Source organism: Pristis pectinata, chromosome 15 (genome assembly GCF_009764475.1).
Source record: "Pristis pectinata isolate sPriPec2 chromosome 15, sPriPec2.1.pri, whole genome shotgun sequence".
In the NCBI taxonomy this organism is placed as follows: Eukaryota; Metazoa; Chordata; class Chondrichthyes; order Rhinopristiformes; family Pristidae; genus Pristis; species Pristis pectinata.
The window spans coordinates 18,649,022-18,670,615 of NC_067419.1; the positions used below are offsets into that span (position 1 = coordinate 18,649,022).

Below are 21,594 nucleotides of genomic sequence, written 5' to 3' on the forward strand. Positions count from 1 at the left end.
AGCCTCCTGATCAGGAGCTCAAGTTTTCTCACTTTTGCCCGAGAATAATTTAACAGGAAAATTCTAAAGTTGTAACCTACAACTTAGTTTCTTAAGTCCAGAGTTTCACTACTTTTCACCAACATTTAGGGTTTTTTTTGACCTGCTTTTTACAACAAAATACTAATTTTGAGACTGTTCCCAGACTGGTGTTTTCTAATAGAAGAAGAGTTCAGATTTGTATACACATGTTAAGTTTCTGAAGTTTACTGATGATGAGGCAATTTAACAGCATCAAATAAATCAAGGAGCAACTGACAAATGAAGGAAGAAACGTTTTTAAAAAAATCACTGCAGATTAATTTTAAAACTCCTTAGGGGCTGGTTACATGAAGAGGCCTTTGAATCATGCATATTATTGGACACTTCATCCAATGTTACTTTCAAACTAAGATGGAATAAAATAAAATTCATTTTGGAGATTTAACACCAGCCTTTAGGATATCATTACCAAGATTGATGGCATTTGGAGCAACAAACAATGTGCTGGAGGAACTCAGCAGGTCGAGCAGCATCTGTGGGAGGAAGGAAAATGTCAGTGTTTCAGGTTGAAACCCTGCATCAGGACTGCTTTGGTGGGGCAAGAGCAGGCAGAAACAATGGCTCTACCAGGATAGTCCTGTCTGTGGATCTTGGGTAAGAGATAGAAGTGGGGAGTGCAGGGTTGAGGAACTATCAGGTTAGTGGCGGTACATCTCTTGATGTAGTGAGATCTGTGACAGTGCGGGAGATGATGGCCTGGTGATTTTCAGTGGCGTCATTGTTCAGGGATTGGGAAGAGGAGGTATCCCAGAGCTGTCGTCTAGCATCTGCAAGGTAGAGGTCAGTCCACCAGACTACAACGGCACTGCCCTTGTCTGCAGGTTTGATGACTCAGTTGCAATTGGTGCGAAGTGAATGGAGGGCTGCATGTCGAGAGGGGGTGACGTTGGAGCAGGCTAGCAGAATGGAAAAATCATGGTGGTTGATGGCATTTGTTATTTTCATTATCGATATATTGGTTCCTATATATTTTATGAATGTTAGCTACACAGACCAGATTGGAACTGCAAAGGTTTGATAATCTCTGCATTTTTAGTTCCAACCCACAGTCACCTGAAAAATTACATCACTTATGAAGCAGTACCCTCAGCAGAGCCCATGATTGATGTTACTCTGAGAAAGGTTTTGTTGAAAAGCTGTTAATACTGGTCGGGCATGCAGCCATGTCTTTGGAAGAGATGATGATTTTGATGCAGAAGAAGGAATCTGGAGCAAAAAGCAAGCTGCTGGAGGAATTCAGCAGGTCAGGCAGCATCTGTGGAGGCAAAGGGATAGTCACGTTTTGGATCGAGACCTTGCATCATCCTGACCTGATGCAGGATCTTGACCTGAAACGCCAGCAATTCCTTTCCCCTCCCCATAGTCACTTGCTCAGTGTGAACCTCAGTCACTTGCAAGCACTGATTAGGGATAGTCAACATTTCTGTATGGATGGGAAAACAGGTCTTTTGAAGAGATTCCCTTGACTCTTGTCTGTAATATGCTGCTGTTTACTGTGGATGTAGTCTTGGGGCAAGCCCTGCATTGGGAACACACAGCAGGCCTGAGTAAACAGTGGAAAGAATACCCTTTCTCATAGACTATCCACACACCCACACATCCCATCAGCCACCGCCTGGCCTATTTGTGGATGAGTCTGCAGTTCTTTCATTGGCTTCAACAGTCACTCTAGATCCCAAGAACCAGAATGGAAGCAAGTTATCTTCAATCCTGAAGGGCTGCTTAAGAAGGGAAGAGTCTTACACTGTAGCTTTGCCAAGTAGGCAGGTGTTATTCTTGGCATGCTCACGTACATTCCTCATTGAACTATGGTTGAGTCCCTGGCTTGCTGGTAATGTGAGAGAGATGGTAACCCAAGAAATTATAGATTGTGGTGAAAAGTGCTTCTGCTGATGGTGTACAGCATCTCTCGAATGGCTATTTTTGGCCTGCTGGGTTATGACAGGACAAAGCACCATAGAAGGTGCCAGCAGAATGAAGTTAGGAGTTTGACTCCACAAAGGCAAGGTGGTAGATGGTCATTCCTTCCATTACTATGATGAATTGATGCATCTGCAGTGTGGGGATTCATGAAGATGAGGTAAGTAGGTTGACTCCTTGCATGAATTCAAACCCAGCCCGATTGCTCTGATCTTCAGGTTTTGGCCAACTCAGAGCTATCAACCACACTTAGTGATGGACTCTGGAGTCTCTCACCCACCTTGCCCAATTTAAACATATACTCCCAAACATTATTGTTGAATCCTGATGCATAGTACTGCCTGTGGTCCACAAACAACCCATGGGAATGGATCTGTCTAGCCCATACTTACCATCTTTGAGCTCCACCCCCCCTTCTCCCGCACGTCCCAGGACTCACTTGACTTCCACCTTGGGTCCCTCTCCAAAGCAGGAAGCTGACTGGGTCTGTGATGAGATGCTCAAGGATAAGAAACTAATGAACAATGTTAGACTGGTCCAATCTTCTGGGCCCAGGTCCAGATCCCCTTCCATAATCCAGCTTTATACCCAGGTGTACTGAAATGGTGGCTATGGGTCTGTCACTATAAAACAGCCACAGTATTGTTGGGTATATATCTGTCATTGTATAATATTGCCATGCAGTATGGTGTCCTTCACTATATAACAGTGGGCTACGGTCCTGGTGAGCACAGTCTCGCAAGGTGAAAAGAAGCACTAGAAATGTGGCAAATGATGTGGTGAGAGGGCAGTGAATAAAGCAGTAAGGGGGACATAACTAGAGCAGTGAGGCAGTGGTGAGAGATTAATAATAGTTATGGTATTTATGCTTTTAAGCATGACCAAAAATTTCAGTATCTGGTTGTATACAATTAAAATAAAACATATTTCTTTTGATTGGCCATTGTAAAAAGTTTGGATTTCAATCTGGCCCACCCCACAGAAAAAGTTGTGCATCTCTCATATGGAGGTTATTTCAAAGTCGAGTTGATTCTAATATGCACAAGTACCTGCATGTATGCACAGGTGCAATGGTAAACTTACTTGCAGCAGCGTCACAGGCACATAGCATCAGATACACAACATTCACAAGAAAAACACTATTAGAACAAGAGAAAACAAAGTCCATTGTAGTGCAAAGTGGTCACGGTGTTGCTGTGCTGAGGTAGTGATTAGGGTTGTGCAAGTTGGTTCAAGAACTGTTCAAGTAGCTGTTCTTGAACCTGGTGGTGAAGGACTTCAGTCTTTTGTAACTCCTGCCTGATGGTAGCTGTGAGAACATAGTATGGCCTAGAGAGTGGGGATCTCTGATGATAGATGTTGCCGCCTTGAGGTAGTGCCTCATATAGATACTTCCAATGATGAGGAGGTTTGTGCCAGTGATGTATTGGGCTGAGTCCACTACTCTCTGCAGCTTCTTACATTTCTGAGCATTCGAATTGCCGTGCCAGACCACGATGCAACCAGTCAGGATATTTTCAACAGTACATCTGTAGAAGTTTGTGAGTGTTCAATGACATGCTGAACCTCCTTAACCTAAGAAAGTGACTATGCTGGTGCACCTTCCTTGTGATTGCATCTATGTGCTGGGCCCAGGACAGGTTATCTGATATGTTAACGCCCATGAATTTAAAGCTGTTGACCCTCTCCACCACCAATCCACTAATGTAGACTGGCATCAGTTCTTTAGTTTTACTGACATTGAGCGAGAGAGCATTGTTGCAGCATCACTCAACCAGGTTGGCCTGTGTTTCTCTTTTGTATCCTAATCCAGTGACTACCACGGTCCAATTTAATTATTCTTATATTTGTCATTGTTGTTTAGTACAATAGAGTACAGTTAAGAGAGTAATTTGTGTCAATCACATTGCTGTTAATCTGGCTAAATATAGGCCATATCAGATGAGGATAGGTCACCTTCCCTGAAGGTTTATAAGTACACCAGGTGGTTTTTTACCACAGCCCACTGGTTCCACACTGAAATTTTTTCTAGAGAAAGGTGATTAATTGAATTTAAATTCCCCAAATGGGGTGGTCAGATCTGAACTTGTGTCTCTGGCTCTGGATTACTGTTCCAGTAATGTAGCCACAGAGATTGCATTTTCTTAATTCCACCAGAGTTCAATTAAAAAGGGCATGTGAACTGGAATTAATGGGTAGCTCTTTCACTGACCGGGCACAGGCACGAGGACATAAATTCTTCTTCTACGCTAGATTGCCCATCAATGCCTACATGCTGAGCCCTTCTACTTGCCATTTGGAAATCTTATCAACTTGGGTATGAGATGCTGCTTAGTATGTGCATCCCTTTGCCCACTTGAAGCTGATCATTGAGTAATACCTAGCTAATCAGCCACTCAATGAACTTCACCTTCTCTATGTATTTTCACCCCTTACTCCCTCTGTTCTCTCAGTCCTCTACCCTACACTACTGGAAGTGGTTTTGTGTTGTGTTATTGAGTGACCAAGCCCTAATTACTAATTTTGCAGGCTCGTTGGCAATTACTGTTCTCAACACCATATTGTCTGAAATGGAGCAATTCAGCTCAGCTTCGTAACTGTCACTATGCCAGTAGAGTGCATACAATTCATTCTTTTTATGAACACTTAATTAACTCCAAAGTATTGCCCTGGACATTGAGTGTGCCATTGATTTAGATTTAACAATGCTTTATTAGTCCTTCGTTAAATCTTGCAAAGAAAGATCCAATAATTACCCATATCATATCTTACTGCGTAAATTGGCCTCTGTTGCTACCATCCTATCTGTGGTGACATTTTCAATGAAAGCCAATTAAATCATGGTAAAACAGAAGGTACAGCATCAAACCAGTTGAATATGTTTACCCTATGCTTGAAGACATCTCGCTGTCAATTTACGAACCTTCAACGACATTCAGCCAATTAGGTTCATCCATAACATAACCTAATTCCTTCAGTCAGACATTCAGCTGCTTTTTGAATGCTTTCATTTTCCTCCACATTGCCAGATTATTCAAAACATTTATCACTTTTGAGTTTAAGAAATCTTTCTAATGTCTGGTTTAATTCACTTTCACTGATCTAAATATATGCTTTTGATTGTACAAGCCTGACATTGAAGTGACAGTCTAAGTTTTCTTATTCATTTATATTTATACACCTGAATGAATTTTCTCTTTAAACTTTTCTCTGAACTTTAGAACTTGATCCTCTAATCTTTACCCATAGCTCATCCCTATTGTATTTGGCATCATTTTTGTTATTATTCTTTCAAAATCTATTCCAATATACATATGTCCTTTTACTAGCCTAGTGACCTTTTCCAGATGTGGACTAATCACTGCATTGCAAAATCTTAAAATAACCCCTGACTGTATTCTGCAGTTTAAGACTGCATTATCCCAATTTTAAGTAATAAAAACAGAAAATGCTGGAAATACTCAACTTGTCTGGCAGCATCTGTGGGGAGAGAAACAGTCAACCTTCAAATGAAGGATTACCTTTGATCTGAAACTGTTATATTTGTTACATTCTCCATGGATGCTGTTGAACCTTCTGAGTATTTCTGTCAGTTTATCTCTATTTATTTCCAGCATCAGCACTTACTTTATTTTTTCCCAATTCTAAGTGTCAGCCCTAATTCAATGGTAATATCTATATTTCATTGTCTGAAAGTCAAGTCCCGGCCAGAAATCAAAGCACATGATATAATGGCAGTAAGAAAATATCTTTCAGATGACACATTCGACTGTAACCGATGGCACTTATAAGAAGAGTAGAAAAGTTCTCCTGTTGCCTCAGCCAATACTTATCCTTCTACCACTACAGTAAAACTGTATGCCTTCAATTATCATGTTGCCATGTGGAAAATGCAACTGCTTTTGCTTGTAAAAGAGCAGTGATTATACTTCTGAAGTACTTAGTGAGCTGTGAAATGCTTTGGAACATCTTGAGGTCCTGAAAGGTGTGATATAAAGTCTTGAACCTTTTTCTTGTTTAACGCAGAACAGGTTGGTCTTGATGGTGGTGAGAATATAAAATTTATATCTCAAGATTGCAATTGATCAGAAATAAAACTTGGACATTGACGTCAGAAGTCAAAGAGCACAGAAAAGAGATCCATCTACTTCAAATCATTGCACTTACATTATTTTAAAATGAGAGTGATTTTCTTATCATGCTGTCTTGATTTTATTGCCCTTGTTTGTTGGGAGGCACTGTTACTGTTGTCATGTGTTTCAGATTCTTCCTTATTTGTTTGTGTGTCAGTAACTCATTATTTTGTGTTCATTTTTATTTCTCTTTCTCTGGCTGCATTGCAGATTATCTCCCTCCAGCTCCAGTGCTTATCTTGGTGATCAACCTTGTGGTGGCAGTGGCTTACAGGCTTTGCTTGTTCTAGTGGTAATGGCCATATTAGCAATGACAACATAGCCTGATTTTAATAGATTGTCCCCTGTGTTTTCCTCCAACAGATCGTCCAGTCACTATTAGAACTGAACCAGAATCGCAGTAAACTGAAGCTGTACATAGGACACCTCATGGCTCTGTGTCAGGACCGCGACTCACAAATTCTTCAAGGATTGACACCACCCCCAGCATATGGTGGTATTGATAACAACAGGGCAATGTGGGAGGAAGCACTGCAGAAAATGAGCTCAGAGCAGGTAAGTGAAAAGTATGGATAGTAATTGGTCAAACATGATTTTCTTTCTTCTGTACTGCAGACAGCTCATTGAAGTTTGCCACATTCCTGTTGTACACCTACTCCCTGATATGTTGTCAGCTATGTTCCCACAGCTGTCAAAATAGGCTAATGATTCAGATACCTTTTGAATTAATAAGCCCATAAGTTCACAGTATAATGCTAATTTATTTCTGTTGCATAAAGGGTTTATTGGAGCGACATGTATCATTCCAAGGTTATAACTGCATTATTCATATTGCAAAGGATCCAATGAACAATAAAAAGCCCTAGTGTGTTTTTTCCTTGTATCAAAGGTGTGTCAGTGCGTTCAGTGTTGCAATATCACAACAGTTATCAAGATATCTTTTCAGTTTCTGAGGCTTGGTAAGAGCCTTTATGGGAGGGGAAAGAGAGATGGGGAATAAAAGGTGTGAATCAAGTTGGGGTGTTCAGGTATATTGTTGGTTGCCTGAGAGCACTGTGGTGCTTTGCATCAGAGATCCTGAAAGAAAACTGGAAACAATCTTCATTTCATTGGAACTAATTGGCAGTTGTCATAGAAAGGTGAATGGAATCGTGGCATGACAAAATGAAATGTGATCACTAATAATGGAGTTCCATTTATTGAAAAGAGGATTTCTTGACTTTGCTGTTCTTTGCTGATGTATATAAGTTAAAGGAAGAAGGCATAATCCAGGAGAGTACTTACAAAAACTCAACTATTTTAATTCAACTCAATAAATTCAGAGCAGGAAGAAGTATTACTTTGTGCAGACATTTGAAATGGTGCCAAAGAGAGAACTTTCTGCTTTATTTCTACAAAGCTGAAAGTTTTACTATGGCAATAAAAGACTTCATTATATTTGCAAACAAATTTTAATCTTTCTTAACATACCCAACAAAGTATCTGTTAATAAGGTGTTGTTATTTTGAGTTGTCATTATCCAGCAATTTGCAAGATGTCTTCACTTTTGATGTTTTGGTGTTCTGCAGAATTATTTATTAAGACAATCAGACAAATTTGAGAATATAGAATTTAGTACATAAACAGTGAGGTTTTGTATTTTTTATAATTGTGAGAGGAGTTTAACACAAGTAGTGCATATGTCATACATTTTTTATTTAATGTTTAGTTAAGTATAAGGGACCTCTTAGTACATCCTAAATTCTGCATTGTTCAGCAAATCAGAAAGGGTTTAAAATGAAAGTGTCTTATTTATAATGAAATCAAAATTGACTGTGGTGCAATAGTTTACGTTCACCGAAGTGAGAGTCATTACTGATGCAACTGGAACTCTTACAGTTTCAGGCAACCAATGCCAACAGTCTCAGGTCCAGTATTACACAGCTAAAAGAAGAATAAAGCTCTCTCTGCCTTGCCCCAACACCCTGCTTTAAGCCAAATCTTAAAGTCCCTGAATCTACACTAATACCAGTATAAGATTTTTAACCATTTTCCAAATCAGTCATCCTGTGGCCTCAATTAAGTTGCCAAATTAAGAAAACTAGAGGCAATTCTGTGCTATAACCCCATACACACTCGAACTAGGGAATTGACCAAACTACATTGTAGAACTAACATAATTTACAGAGTAAACTTTTATTTCATCAGTCTAGACTATGTTGAACTCAGGACCCAGATGTGTAAAACTAGCTCCTACCCACTCAATAATAGGATCAATAATAGCATACATTTGATTTGCACTCTATTGCAAAATTTCAGGTTCCCACCTCTCCCAATGTTTTGGAATGATACCCGAGTTAATAAAGACATTGTGGCTGCAGTTTATTTACATAAATTGAATTTAAAACAAGGAAATAAGAGGAAATAGTGGCACTTGAAATTCCTCACGTGGTATCAGTAGTGGCATTTGGGAGAAGTCAAGCACTTCTTAGGGAAAGAGCCAAATTGAATTGTTACCAGACACCCTCTGGTGCAGTTTCCTAAATTCTTCTGTGGAGCCCTTGGGAACTTGTGGAGCATTGTGATGGGAGAGGAGCTAATAGTTATTTTATATTGTAGACAAAATATTGAAGAAAAAACAACATAAAAGGTTATATATACAGTATATATCCTCTATAACAGTGGTTTTGTGGTCAAGAACTGTTATTGTTGTGTGCTCCCTGTAGCATCGTAATTTACTTAGTGTAAACAGATGTTGGAAATGCACAGCAAAATAGTTATAATCTAGAAACACCAAAGAAATATTATGATATTTCAGATGTGTAACCTTCACCAAAACTCACTGGAACCACGATTGAAAACGTGTATTGGTCTTTAAGCTACTTGTGGATGTCCTTCACAGAATAGTAAATGGCACCACTGGCCTTTAAATGTTCCAATAATGAAGCCAACCCACGTATTCTTCACATGATCTATCACAAGGTTGAAAGTATTGCACACAGCACAGCAAACATTAACAAATAAGAAATTAGTTTTCAGCACAAGAGGTTAACACAGCTTCGTGAAATGTCTGCTGTCAATGGAAATTTCCATTTGTGAAAGAAGACAAATCCAGTTGGTAAAAATTCTGATGAAGTGACGTCAACCGGCATCCTATCGGAATCCATTTTTAATAGCTGCGACTCTGCACAAGGTTTTGGTTATAAATCTTAAGTGTCATCCCTTGCACTGGGACTTTCCAGGGATAAAAAATACTCAGTGATACACGGACCAGTGCTTGAAGTCATACTCATTTATCTTGTGAATGTGTTTCCAAACCTGTGTCAATTTGAGGGCAACAACAAAATGTCAGAATGTGCAGATGTATTTTCAGTAGCATCTCCTGTATCACTGGCAGATTATGGTGCAGTATAATTAATGGTGCAATTTAATATTCCCTTGGCTCCTGTGACATTATAAACTAAGACCACTACTGACTGTGTATTAATCATACACCAGACCAACAAATAGTACTAAGCATCATACCGACAACTGAGAAGTAAAATTGTGTTTGTTAGTATTGTGACTCCAGCATATTCCAGTTGTAACTTAATTGGCATTAAATGAATTTTGAAGAAACTGTGACTCTAGTAGAATGAGACATTGTACCTAAAATCTTTGTATGTGCTTCAATGGCCCATTTACCTTCAGACTGTGGATTCACACCAGTTTTTGTGTCAGTGAATGTTCTGTTATGCGATAAGTATTCCAATGATTCTTAAATATCAAAAAGATATCTTGCCAGCCTTTTATCTTTAATAAAATTTCCCCAGTATTGCTGGAAAAAATCCCTGGCTAGAAGGACAAGTTGCTTCTCGGTTTCACCTCTGCTCGAGCCCATCCACTGTGTGGTGCAGGAAATGATCTTCAGCTGGTTGACTTTTAGTTTATTCTGTCCCATGAGAATCATTGATCGTTCCAACTGCGAATGGGAAATCACCATTGACAGCAAATCAGTCTTCCACCATCCATGGAACTACCATTTGTGTGAACAGCATTCTTCGTTTAGGCAATTACACAGAAATGAGGATTCTAATTCCACAGAGAGAAAATGAAATGATTTGAGTGTTTGATATTTTCTCAAATGTATTTTTTTAAATCAGAAAATAATTATGCTACATTTGCTATTTTAATAGTAACTGTACATCTCATCAGCAGCTGCTGTCTGAAACATAGGACTTTATTTTTGGTGCCTTTCACCAAACTGGGTCAAAATCCTGAAACTTCCTACATCTGAGCATTTTCAGGAGTCATCAACACCAGGGCAATATTACTTAAGAGGACCCACTACCTCTTCAGGAACAAAGGATGAGCATTGAATGCTGCCTTGCTAGTTTCACCCATGTCTTGAGAAATAAAGTAAAATCTCACGTAATCAATATGAGGCGTCTGAGCAGTGGAATGCGTGCAGCAAAAGATGATGAGTTTGAGTCTTTGTCCGTTCAATCAATGTGTGTAGTTGTTTGGGCCATTCAAATGCTATACACCTCGGACGCAAGATTTTACAGTTTGGATGGGTGAGGGGTAGGAATGAGAATAATATCATGTTAGATTTGTTTCACTTATTGTTTCTGGTGACCATTCACAATGCACTGTTGTGAGATCTGCAAGGGGTTCACAGAATATCTTATCTTTTTAATTCCAGGGGGAAATAAAGGGAAGATGGTCTGAGAAAAACTGTGAGAGAGTAATGGGCAGAAATATAAATAAAACCCAAAGAGATTATCTGTAAAGTTCTGACGGAGACAGATGTATATGCTTACCCATATCAATGCAAGTGCAGAGGGTTAAGTAAGATGTAAAACCTCCAGAGTAATAGGTAATTGACATTGTCAGCTGCCTGGCATGGAACACATGGGAATCATTAATACAAGTGCACAGAAGGAGAAGCTATTTGGCTGCAGAAGGTTAAGTTTAACAGGAAGCGACCATCCACTAACATTTTTACAGGGCACTTGGCCCTTGTAAATGTCCTAGATTTATAAGAAAAGGTTTCACATTTTAAAAAAAATATTGAAACAGTCATCTATCAGTCAAAGAAAATAATTTTCTGTAATTAAACAATTCAGCTGTTATTTATTTGTCCATTGGTGCCAAGTGAGAAGTATTCATTTTTATATATTTGGAATTCTAAATTTAAACTGATGTGCAGATAATGATAAAAAAAATCAAAAGTATCAAGTGTTTATAATCCAAAGAAAATAATAAATCAGTTTTATGGGATGTTCATTCTTTTATGGAAGAACATTTTTAAAATTTTGTTGTATTCCCTGAGACTGTTTCTATTTGATCATTCTTTCATAGTGAGCCACACATTTACAAACTTCACAGCAAATTTGTAATCAACAGACATTACTTCCCTGCATCGTTTGGAAATCAGAATAACAGTGGATACCAGAAATGAGAAATAAATTTATAGTCAGACTTCCCATTAATGCAGAAATGTCTTAACCAAAGGTTGGTTTATAAAATATGTGCAATCTTCATAAATGTAATACGTTCTGAGTTTCTGCTGGTCTAAGTTTAGCTGCGTGTGTGTCCTTGCCTGCATGCATCTGTTTATTTGTTTATTTTAAAAGCAGTTCCTTAGAGAAGTCAATTTGTTCCAAGAAATATAAACTGTGGCCTTCTGGAAAGATAGTCTGTAATAAAATGCCAAAAAGACAAATTGTTATCTTTCATTTTGAGAGCAAGTTTTGAGTAGGATCCAAAGGAATATCATTCTAAGATGTTCATAGATTTCTTAAATAAACAGAAGACATTTTTAAGATAGACCACACAGTTTCTTAGCCACAATTTATCATTTTGTAATGAAATTTTAATTTTTTTCAACAAGTTATTACAGCCACACCGAGTAGCAGAACTTATAAATGAGATTGGTAGACATAGTTGAGTTAAAAGATCTCAAAATAAATAAATACATTCATAGAATTGGTTGGTATTCCATAGTACAATGAAAAACTAGACAATAAAGTTGAGGCAATGAAATCATTTCATGGAAGACAGTAGACAATAGCAGATTAGAAACAGGCTTATGGGATTCCTATCTTTAAAAAGAATGACGGAAATACATAGGCAAGAACAGACCCATTAGCCTTAAGTCATATTTCAAATTATAGATAAGTAGAATTTTACAAAACCAAAATGAGACAGCTCAGCCCACCAGATCCCTACTGACTGAGATAAAAACTATCCAGCACAATTCCAATTTCAAATCTTGTAGGTTACGGCATTTCCCATTAAATCCATATCCTCTACCACCCATTCAGGCAATTACTTTCAGACCCCTAACAGCCTATGAGAGAACTTCCCTTTACTTTCTACTAATCACCATGAACCTCTGTTCTCTGGATGCTGTTTTCTCTGTTGTGGTATATAGATCCTTTCTGAACCCCTCTTATTTTTATATTCATCAATTCACTCTGCCCTCGGCCAACTCTGTTCCAGTGAAAACAACTTCAGCCTATCCACACTTTTCTTATAGTTAGGATACTCTTTCAACATCCTCGTAAATCTCGTTTGTACTCTCTTCTGCAAGGGCATCCTTCCTGTAGTGTGGTGAACAGTAAATGTACGCAGTGCGCTAATTGTGGGATGATGTGTTCTATACAATTTCAGTATAATTCTGTACATCATAATCAGTTTATAAAATCTTAAGAATAGGTGTAGGCCACATGGCTACTCGAGCTTAACTGCTGTTTAGCAAATTCAAGGTTAATCTTCCTCAACTCTACTCTCCTACCTGATTTCTGTATTCCTTGATTCTTCTAGGTTCCAGAAATCTCTGGATATATTGCATGAGTGAGCATCCACTGCTGTATGGGTCGAGAATTCCAACAGTTCTGAAGCTACTAAGTAAAGAAATTCCTCATTACAGTCCTACATGTTCATTCATTTATCCTGAGACTGTCCCCTATCTCTAGATTCTCCAGCGCGCATCCTGTTAAATCTCTTCAGAGTCTTGTATCTTTCATTAAGGTCACCTTATTATTTTCAGCTCCAGTGAAAATATCCAACTCATTCTTCCCTTATAGTAAGACCTTCCACTATTTCCTTTCTTCCTTCATACTTTGTAAAGATGGATGCAGCTACTCACGAAGCACTGTGCCTCAAGTCTTCCACCTGACCACGCAGATTACATTTCAGTTTCTAAGAGGCCCTAGTCTTTCCCTAATCATGTTCCCGCTTTTCGTGTACTTTTGGGAAAAAAATTCCTTTATTTTCACTTGTCAGTACGTTTTCATGCCTCCTTGTTGCTTTTTCCGGGTTCCTTCTTACTGTGACCTCTGCACTCTATACACTTCAAGTCTGTAGTATATTTAGATCTTGGTATCTGGTATAAGCTTCTCTTGCACTGTCTGTCCCTATATGCACTTTGACATTCAGGGGTTCTAGATTTGACAGTCCCATCCTTTTACTTTTAGAGAATCTATTTGCTCTGAACCCTCACTATCACCTTCTTGAATGCCTACAAGTGCTCTGCCATTAATTTACCTTCAAGCAGCTGTTTCCAATTTACTTTAGCTAAATTATGTCTTAGCCTAGTAAAGCTTCCCTTCCCCCAATTCAGAACTTTACCCCGATCTATCTTTGGACCTTTCTGTGACCATGCTAAATATAACCAAATATAATTACCATCACCAAAGTGCTGTCCCACAGTTACCTCTTCCACTGCTCAGCTTCATCCTCTATAACTTGTCCAGAACTTCCCCTTCTCTTGTTGGGCATATTACATACTGCACTGGCTAAAACAGTTCCCTTGAATGCATTTCCAGAATTCATTGCCATTCAAACCTTTTAAACTGATTCCATACCAGTTAATATTATGATAGATTATGTACTTATAAGAAATGTCTATATTTGCCCACTTGTGGGGTCTAAAAATATGATCCTAGATTGTGATACCTGATTTATACTTGATTCAGTTCACCCTGTGGGATTCTTCTATCATGTGATCTCCCCTCACAGCTGTAATGGTTCTTTTAAACAATGCTTTTAACTACACAATCCCCCAACCTTTTTCTTAATTTCCCCTATCGCAACTGAAAACCCTGTACTTGTAATGATGACTTGCAATTCCTGTCCTTTAAGCCATGTTTCAGTAATAGCTATAGTATCAAATTTCCCAACGTGTATCTGTGCCATCACCTCATTACCTTATTCACAACATTCCTTGCATTCATGTATACTCCAGTAAACATTGCCAAACTCCTTTGTTGTTTATTTTATGGTGTTTGTTCCTTCTGCCTTCCAAACTTGTTTTCCATTTCTCTGTCTGTCATTTCTAGTCTTGTATTGCTACCTTCTAAATGTACAATGTGTTTTACTTTCCCTTGCCAGGCTAGTTTGAAATCTTCCCAAGAGCCCAAGCAGAAATCCTCATCATTCTATTGAGTTTTGCAATCCATTTGGCTTTTAAATGTCTCACATCCCCCAAAGATGTCTCAGTGCTCTAGTCATCTAAAGCACTTCTTCCTACATCATCTCTATAGCCATGCGGTCAGCTGCACTGGCCTCCTGTTTCTGTAGTCACTATGTATGGCACTGGGGATAATCTGGCAATGACAAGCTTTGACATGTGCATATGGGTTTCCTTTGTCCCTAGTTCCCTCAAATCTTTCTGCACGATCTCACTCCTTTTTCTATCTATGCCATTACTACTGATTTTGGACTACAACTGTACACCTTTACCATGCATACAAATACACATATTCTTATGGATCATACACAGCAGATGTGGGGATGATGTTTCATCTGGCTAGGATGTGTGGAGGTGGAGGTCACAGCCTCAAAATAAGGGGTTGGCTATTCAAGACTGAAGAGGAGACATTTCTTAACCAGTGGGCAGTGAATTTTTGGAATTCTATACTCAAGGGAGCAGTGGAATCTAAGCCGAGAGTATATTCAAAACAGAAATAATGGATTTTTACACATTAAGGGCATCAAGGGATATGGGATTGGTGTAGGAAAGTGGGACTGAGATAAAAGATCAGCTATGATTTTGAATAGCAGGGCAGACACAAAGGGCTGAATGGCCTGCTTCTGATTGTCTTTCTTGTGTTCATATATTTTTCTGCTCAAAATGGTTCAAAGCTGCTCAGCGACAAACTTCACTTTGGCACATGGAGGCAGCATTTCACCCTGAAATGTTATCTACAGCTGCAGAAGTACCACACCAATTCCCTATTATGGTTGCTTTCCTCTAGTACCCCTCTTTTCCACTTCCTCCACGCTGCCTCATCCCACTGTGCCTCAACTCACCGGCATCAGTCTCTGTGCAGTTGAACCACCCAAGGTGCATGGACAAGTCTGGCTGTCATCCCCTGAGAAATCATCACCCTAACCAGTTTTCAGAGCTTAAAATACACTCTAGTACAGTAGTTAATGAGATTTTTTTTTAGATTTAGAAATTTACATTGGCAGGTACTTTCAGAATAAATGTTGCATACACATCGGTTCGTTCTTGCAACAATCTAATGTTGCTGCAGAATGGAGGTATTTTCATTTCCAATGTGAATTCAGAAAGGGAAACATAGCTTGACCTTTCATCCTGAAATAGACCACTCAAATAAACAATGAAAGACCAGATGACGTCTTGTACCTAGTCATCCAATTGAATGTAATTCCAAATAAAAAACTATTCTTGAAGTTCAAAGCTGTGGAGATTTGGGTGAATCTTAAGAATGTTCAAGAAATTGTCCAAACAGTGGAAAACAATGGGTACTTGCTCGAGAATTTATATCAAGATTGGGATGAGAAAAATTCATAATTTGAACACTTGGATTTGGATGACTGGCACAGTTTCAGAAGTCCAGTGGAAACCATTCATACTTGCAGCTAAAATCTAATTTTGGAAGATCAGTAGATCTAGAGAAGGAAAAGTAGAATTTTTCAATGCATTTGCAGTATATGAGCCATGCTGCTAATTGTCTGTTTCTGACTGGCTTTAAGAAAGTGGCAGTGAGCTGCTTTCTCAAACCACTGCAGTTATTCTCATGACGATTCTCCCACAAAGTTTTTGGGCTGGAAATTCCAGAAGTTAGATCCAGCAAAATTGAAGGAAAAGTGATAAATTACAAAGGCAGGATGTTGTGCTACTTGGAGGGGAATCTGAAAATCATGGTGTTCTTAAGCACCTGCTGCTCTTGAGTTTCATGCTGGTAGAGATCGTAGATTTGAAAGGTGCCACTGGAGTAATCTTGGCAAGTAACTGCAGTGTATTCAGAAAATGGTACACTTTCCAGCCACAGTCTGCTGGTGGTGAATAGGGTGCCATTTATCCTGGATAGTGTCAAGTTTCTTGAGTATTGTTGGAGTTGAACTCATCCAGGCAAGTGGCAGGTATTCCATCATGTTCCTGACTTGTGCCTTGGAGCCAGTGAAAAGGATTTGAAGTGTCACAAAACACAAACCCTTTGACCTGCTCTCCAGCCATAGTATTTATGTGACTAGTGCAATTAAGTTTCTGGTCAATGGTGACCCCAGGACATTGATGGTCATGTCTTGATGATGCAAATGCCATTGAATGTGAAGAGCAAGTTTGGAGATTGTCATTGCCAGTCTTATGTGTGGCAGGAATAATACTTTTCATTATCAGCCAGTACCTGAATGTTGCAACCATTGGAGATGCAACACCTGCCATTTTACCTCCTTCTTTCCTACTCTCTGGGATTCCAATCTTTCAGGTCAAACTATGATTTACTTGTCCTTTCAATTTAATATGCTGTATTTGCTGCTCATGATTTGATCTCCTCTGCAATGAATGGTTCACAATTTGGCAAAACACCTCCATTTAGCATGATCCTAATCTTTCATTTGCTTGAGATGTTAATTTCTGTTCTGCTCCTTCACTCTCCTTGACTCCTATATTGCTTCATGAAGCTTAACATAAGCTCAAGGAACAGTACGTCATCTTCTGACTATATTTATTGCAGCCTTCTGGCCTCAACATTCAGTTTATCAACCTCAGATAATCAACACTTCCAGCCTTTTATATTTCAGATTTACAGCATTCACATTTTTAATTTTGGTAATTTGGTTAATTATTCTTCTTCCTCTAATTTACATCTCCTCCAAACAGACCTTCTGTTCCTTTACTTATCCCATTACCACCATTTTTTTTTCTTGTGCAGTCATTCCCCTGTAATTTAATCTCTCTCTTCCCTACCAGAGATCCTTCCCATCTCCTCTCCTCCCCACCCCCACCAAATTTCGTTGCATCTTGAAACCTCACTCTATCGTCCACAGATGCTGCCTGGCCTGCTGAGTTTTCCAGCATTTGCTGATTTTGCTTCAAATTTTCAGGATCCACAATATTTTATTCTTATGGTAGAATTTCCCAGGATGCTCTGGCAGCATTTAATCAGAACAATACGATTTTTTTTCACTTCAGCTCTTATGCTATCTGTCGAATAATGTTATTCAAGCTAAAGAAACTTTCAAAACCTTTATTCAGTTGAATTTTTGTTGAAAATCTTTGAGGCCAGCAAGCTCACTGTGTGAGAGGAAACAGACCAGATATGACAGTCATTTACACAATTGTTCCCGCACTAATGTTCATTTATAAATATTTTGATCATTTATTTTACCAAGGAAAAGTCATGCTCTTGTGGAGAACAGCATTTTGTTTGTCTTTGGTGCTATTTGATGAGATTATAAATTTGAGTAGGTTTTCAGCTGAACTTTTAAATGACAAATATTAACTTCATTTTTTAACTGCATGAAGTGTCAGGTTGAGAGAAACAGTGTCCCATTGTCTACAGTTAATCATGATGTGAGAATTGTTTATACAGCTGTTATAAGTGAATGAAATGCTAATTATTAGCTGTTGAGTGGAAAATGCCACCAACTGTTTAAGGGGTTTTATGTGTATTATCTGATAATATATAACATTTTGTTGTCTGATTTTTATTGAAAATTCTTTGCCCCCAATTTGTCAAATAAATAATGTTTTGAGTTAATTTCTCTATGCTTGTGAGTGAAAAGAAGATTACTTATTTGCAAAAGATTTTTGATTGCTGACCTTGTTCCCTCTGGCACAATTGATGTAAATTTGATTGTGTTTTGCAGTCCTTAATTAGTATTTTATCATAATATTGTTTTAGTAAGATTTTATTTGTATGGTTGCTTTAATTACTATTTCAGAGAGACAGCACTCCAGAATGGAATATACATTTATTTATCTATCCATTTGTCTTACAAAACATATATTCCTCCAGGACTTAATTCTAAGTAGTTACAATGATGAATTGGAAATGTAGGAATTAGTTCCTCCAGACTTAGAAATCTATAAATAAGTCAAACTCCATATACTGTGCCTCACTACACAAACTCAAGGTTCCCCTTTCACTGGACTGCACAGGACAACTCTCCTACTCCCTGCCCCCTTCTCCGTGGGATTTTGAATCCCAGCCTTGCCTCTGTTGCAGAACTACAGGACCTCATTCCTTGCTGCCAAATACTTCCAGTAGGGTTAAACTTTCAAGAGGTGAGGAAGGAAATTTGATGGCGATGTTCCCAGGGACCAGTGCAGGCACTAGCACTGTTCCTGAAATATATTAATGACTCGGACTGGGGTGCACAAGAGACATTTTGCAGATGACACATATCTTGGCATGAGCTCAGCGATAGACTGCTTTAATGGGCACACATAGAGCATATCAAATTTAACACAGGAAAGCAGATTTGTGTGGAAAGAACAAAAAGAAACGATTAAGAGTTCGTTTCTAAAGGGGCTGCAGGAAAGGAGGAATCTGGGTGTGCATGCACATAAGTATGTGAAGGTGACAGAACAGAGAAAGAGGATAAAATAGCATCTGGCATAAAATACCTAAGCAGTCATCGACAAAGTTATGATGAACTTCTCTGGAATCTGGTTTATCCATAACATGAATATCGCTTACTGAAATTTGAGAAGGATAATCAAACTGTAGGTGAAGAAAAGAATTGACCAGAGAACAGTCCTAGGGAAAGAAGCTAGGACTGTTCTCCTTGGAGTGGAGACAGTTGAGGTGAGATGTAATAGAGGTATTAGAAAAATGTTAAAATAATGAAGGATATGGACAAAGTAATTAGTGAGAAATTGTTGGGTGGTCCAGAATCAGATGTTAAGATAATTGGAAAAGGAACCAAATGTGACATGAGGTAATACTTTTTATTTAGACAGTGAGTATTTCAAAGATCAGAGAACACAGATGAGCAGTCATGGAGAGTGTGAGGAATTTTTTTTACACAGAATTGTTATGATCCAAGCTGACTGTTTGTAAAGTTGGTGGAAACAATCAATTAGATCTTTCTGAAAGGAACTAAATAGATACAGGAGGGAAAGCAATTTACCAGCTATGTGGAGTGAATGGGGGTGGTAAATGGGACTGAACAGATCGTACTACAAGCAACCAGCATGGAATTGATGGGGTGTTGGCCTCCTCCTGTGCTACAATGGTTCTATGATTCTGAATGGTCTAAAAAAAATGGTCTAAAAATCATGGCATCACCTTTACATGCAAGGAGGGGCTCAGAAGGTTTTTCTGCCTTGAATGTTCAGCATTGTTTTGATCCTTCTGTTTCCTTCATAACTCAGCCATATTAAAAGGGCTATTCTTGGAAATTACTGGGAGATGGTCCCAGTACCTGTGGAAGCAAATATGCAAGGGGGGCAGTGCTGTGATAATCATGTTTGTCGACTGTTGTAAGCAGCAAGCGCACAGCTGATCACTGAAATCATCCATTCAGCAATATATTTTTGGCATCGCTACCTTAACAACTTCACCATCAGTCTGGTGATGTTGGAACCAACACATATATTTCCCCTCCCTGATTGTGCCAATATCAAGACCTGAAGAAGAAATTAGCATGGCATATGTGTACATAGTTCTAATCTGCATGAAAATCAGTAAACATACTCCTTTAATGCAGTCAACTTCCCTTCAGTTAATTTACCTAGGACGGCAAGATAAACATTCCCAGATTGTAAATTCTAAATCTCTTTCCTTGAGAGAGGAAGCTGAATTTTTTTTTGGTGGGGGTGGAAATGATAGTTGCTAACATAGGCAACAAGAAAATAGAAATAAATATCAATTGAAACAAAGATTTTTTATGATTTAGGAATGTGTCCACCCATTCTTTTTAAGATGTATGAACTCCACCCTATATTTGACGAGAAGAAACCCTAAATACTGACCAATGTGTGAACGTTACCATTGACAATTCTCCACTCAACACGTTCCTAATTTATCACACCATGTTTTCTATCTTTTATCCAATTTATTATCCTTACCAGCTTGCTCAGTTTAATATAATGTTCATCAATAAGCTTCCTACACAGAAATACATTAAACATTTTTTCCACATGCAGTTACACAAAGCATCATGACAGCAGTGGGAGAATTGGGTGGTCACTTACAGCAATACTGTGTGAGTAATTAAGAACAGATACCAACTCCATGAGGCATCAAAGTGTCTTCCCTTTTATCACTCTCCTCAATATATTGGTTATTTCTTACTTTGTAGTGCTTGGGTGTTTTAAAAAAACAGATCTGTAACATCATTTTTGGTGGTCAGACACCTAACCAATAGGGAGTGCCTATTTAGGAAAAGGAAGGTGGCTTTTGAGGACATGGGATGGCAAATGTAAAGGTGATCAATCAGAAGTGAATAATAATTTGAGGAATAAAAATCTAAAGGCTTTATGGGACAGGGAATTAGACCAAATGGACCCAGGACGGGTGAGGAAAGATGTTCACTTTCTGGGCTATAAAATTCAATGATAGTATAGAATAGACTTTTACAGAACTGTATTCCACTTTACAGAATCACATCTGTCTCTGGTCAACCAAAGAGAGGGAAATGTGAGGAAAGCACACTAAATCAATTGCAATTAAAAGCCCTGTGTTTCTGTATAATTTTAATTCTATTTTAATGTTGCCAATGTTAGCAATTATCATTGAAATTTAGAATTTACAATCTGGGAATATTTATCTTGCCTTCCCAGGTAAATTAAGGGAAGTTTACTGCATTAAAGGAGAATGTTTACTTAGGTTTACTGATTTTCTTGCAAATTAGGACTATATGGGAATGGGTACGCATACGTCATGCTGATTTCTTCTTTAGTTTTTGATATTGGCACAATCAGATGGGGGGAGAATAGATGTGGTGTGCTTTTCTGACATGACCATGATGAGGAAGTTGTTAAAGTAGCAATGACAAACATTATTGCTGAATGGATGATGTCCGTGATCAGGAGATGGCCCCAGTACCTGTGGAAGCAAATCTGCAAGGGTGGCAGTGCTGTGATAATCATATTTATTGACTTCTCAGAAGCCGATAAATATGACAACACAACAACTGTGGTGTTGGCATCCTTGCAAATTTGCTTCCACAGGTACTAGGGCCATCTCCCAGTAATTTCCAAGTCTACCCCTTTTAACATAGCTGAGCTATGAAG

At 38.6% G+C, this 21,594-nt stretch overlaps 1 protein-coding gene across 1 annotated transcript in view; it reads left to right on the forward strand.

The window, feature by feature from the left end:
- The window catches only part of LOC127578210 (ELKS/Rab6-interacting/CAST family member 1-like), a 593,610-nt gene that overhangs the window by 560,551 nt on the left and 11,465 nt on the right, over nt 1-21,594 (forward strand). The window contains exon 18 of the mRNA XM_052029938.1: nt 6,498-6,689. Within this exon, the coding sequence (XP_051885898.1) occupies nt 6,498-6,689 (192 nt within the window). The remainder of the gene's footprint in view (nt 1-6,497; nt 6,690-21,594) is intronic.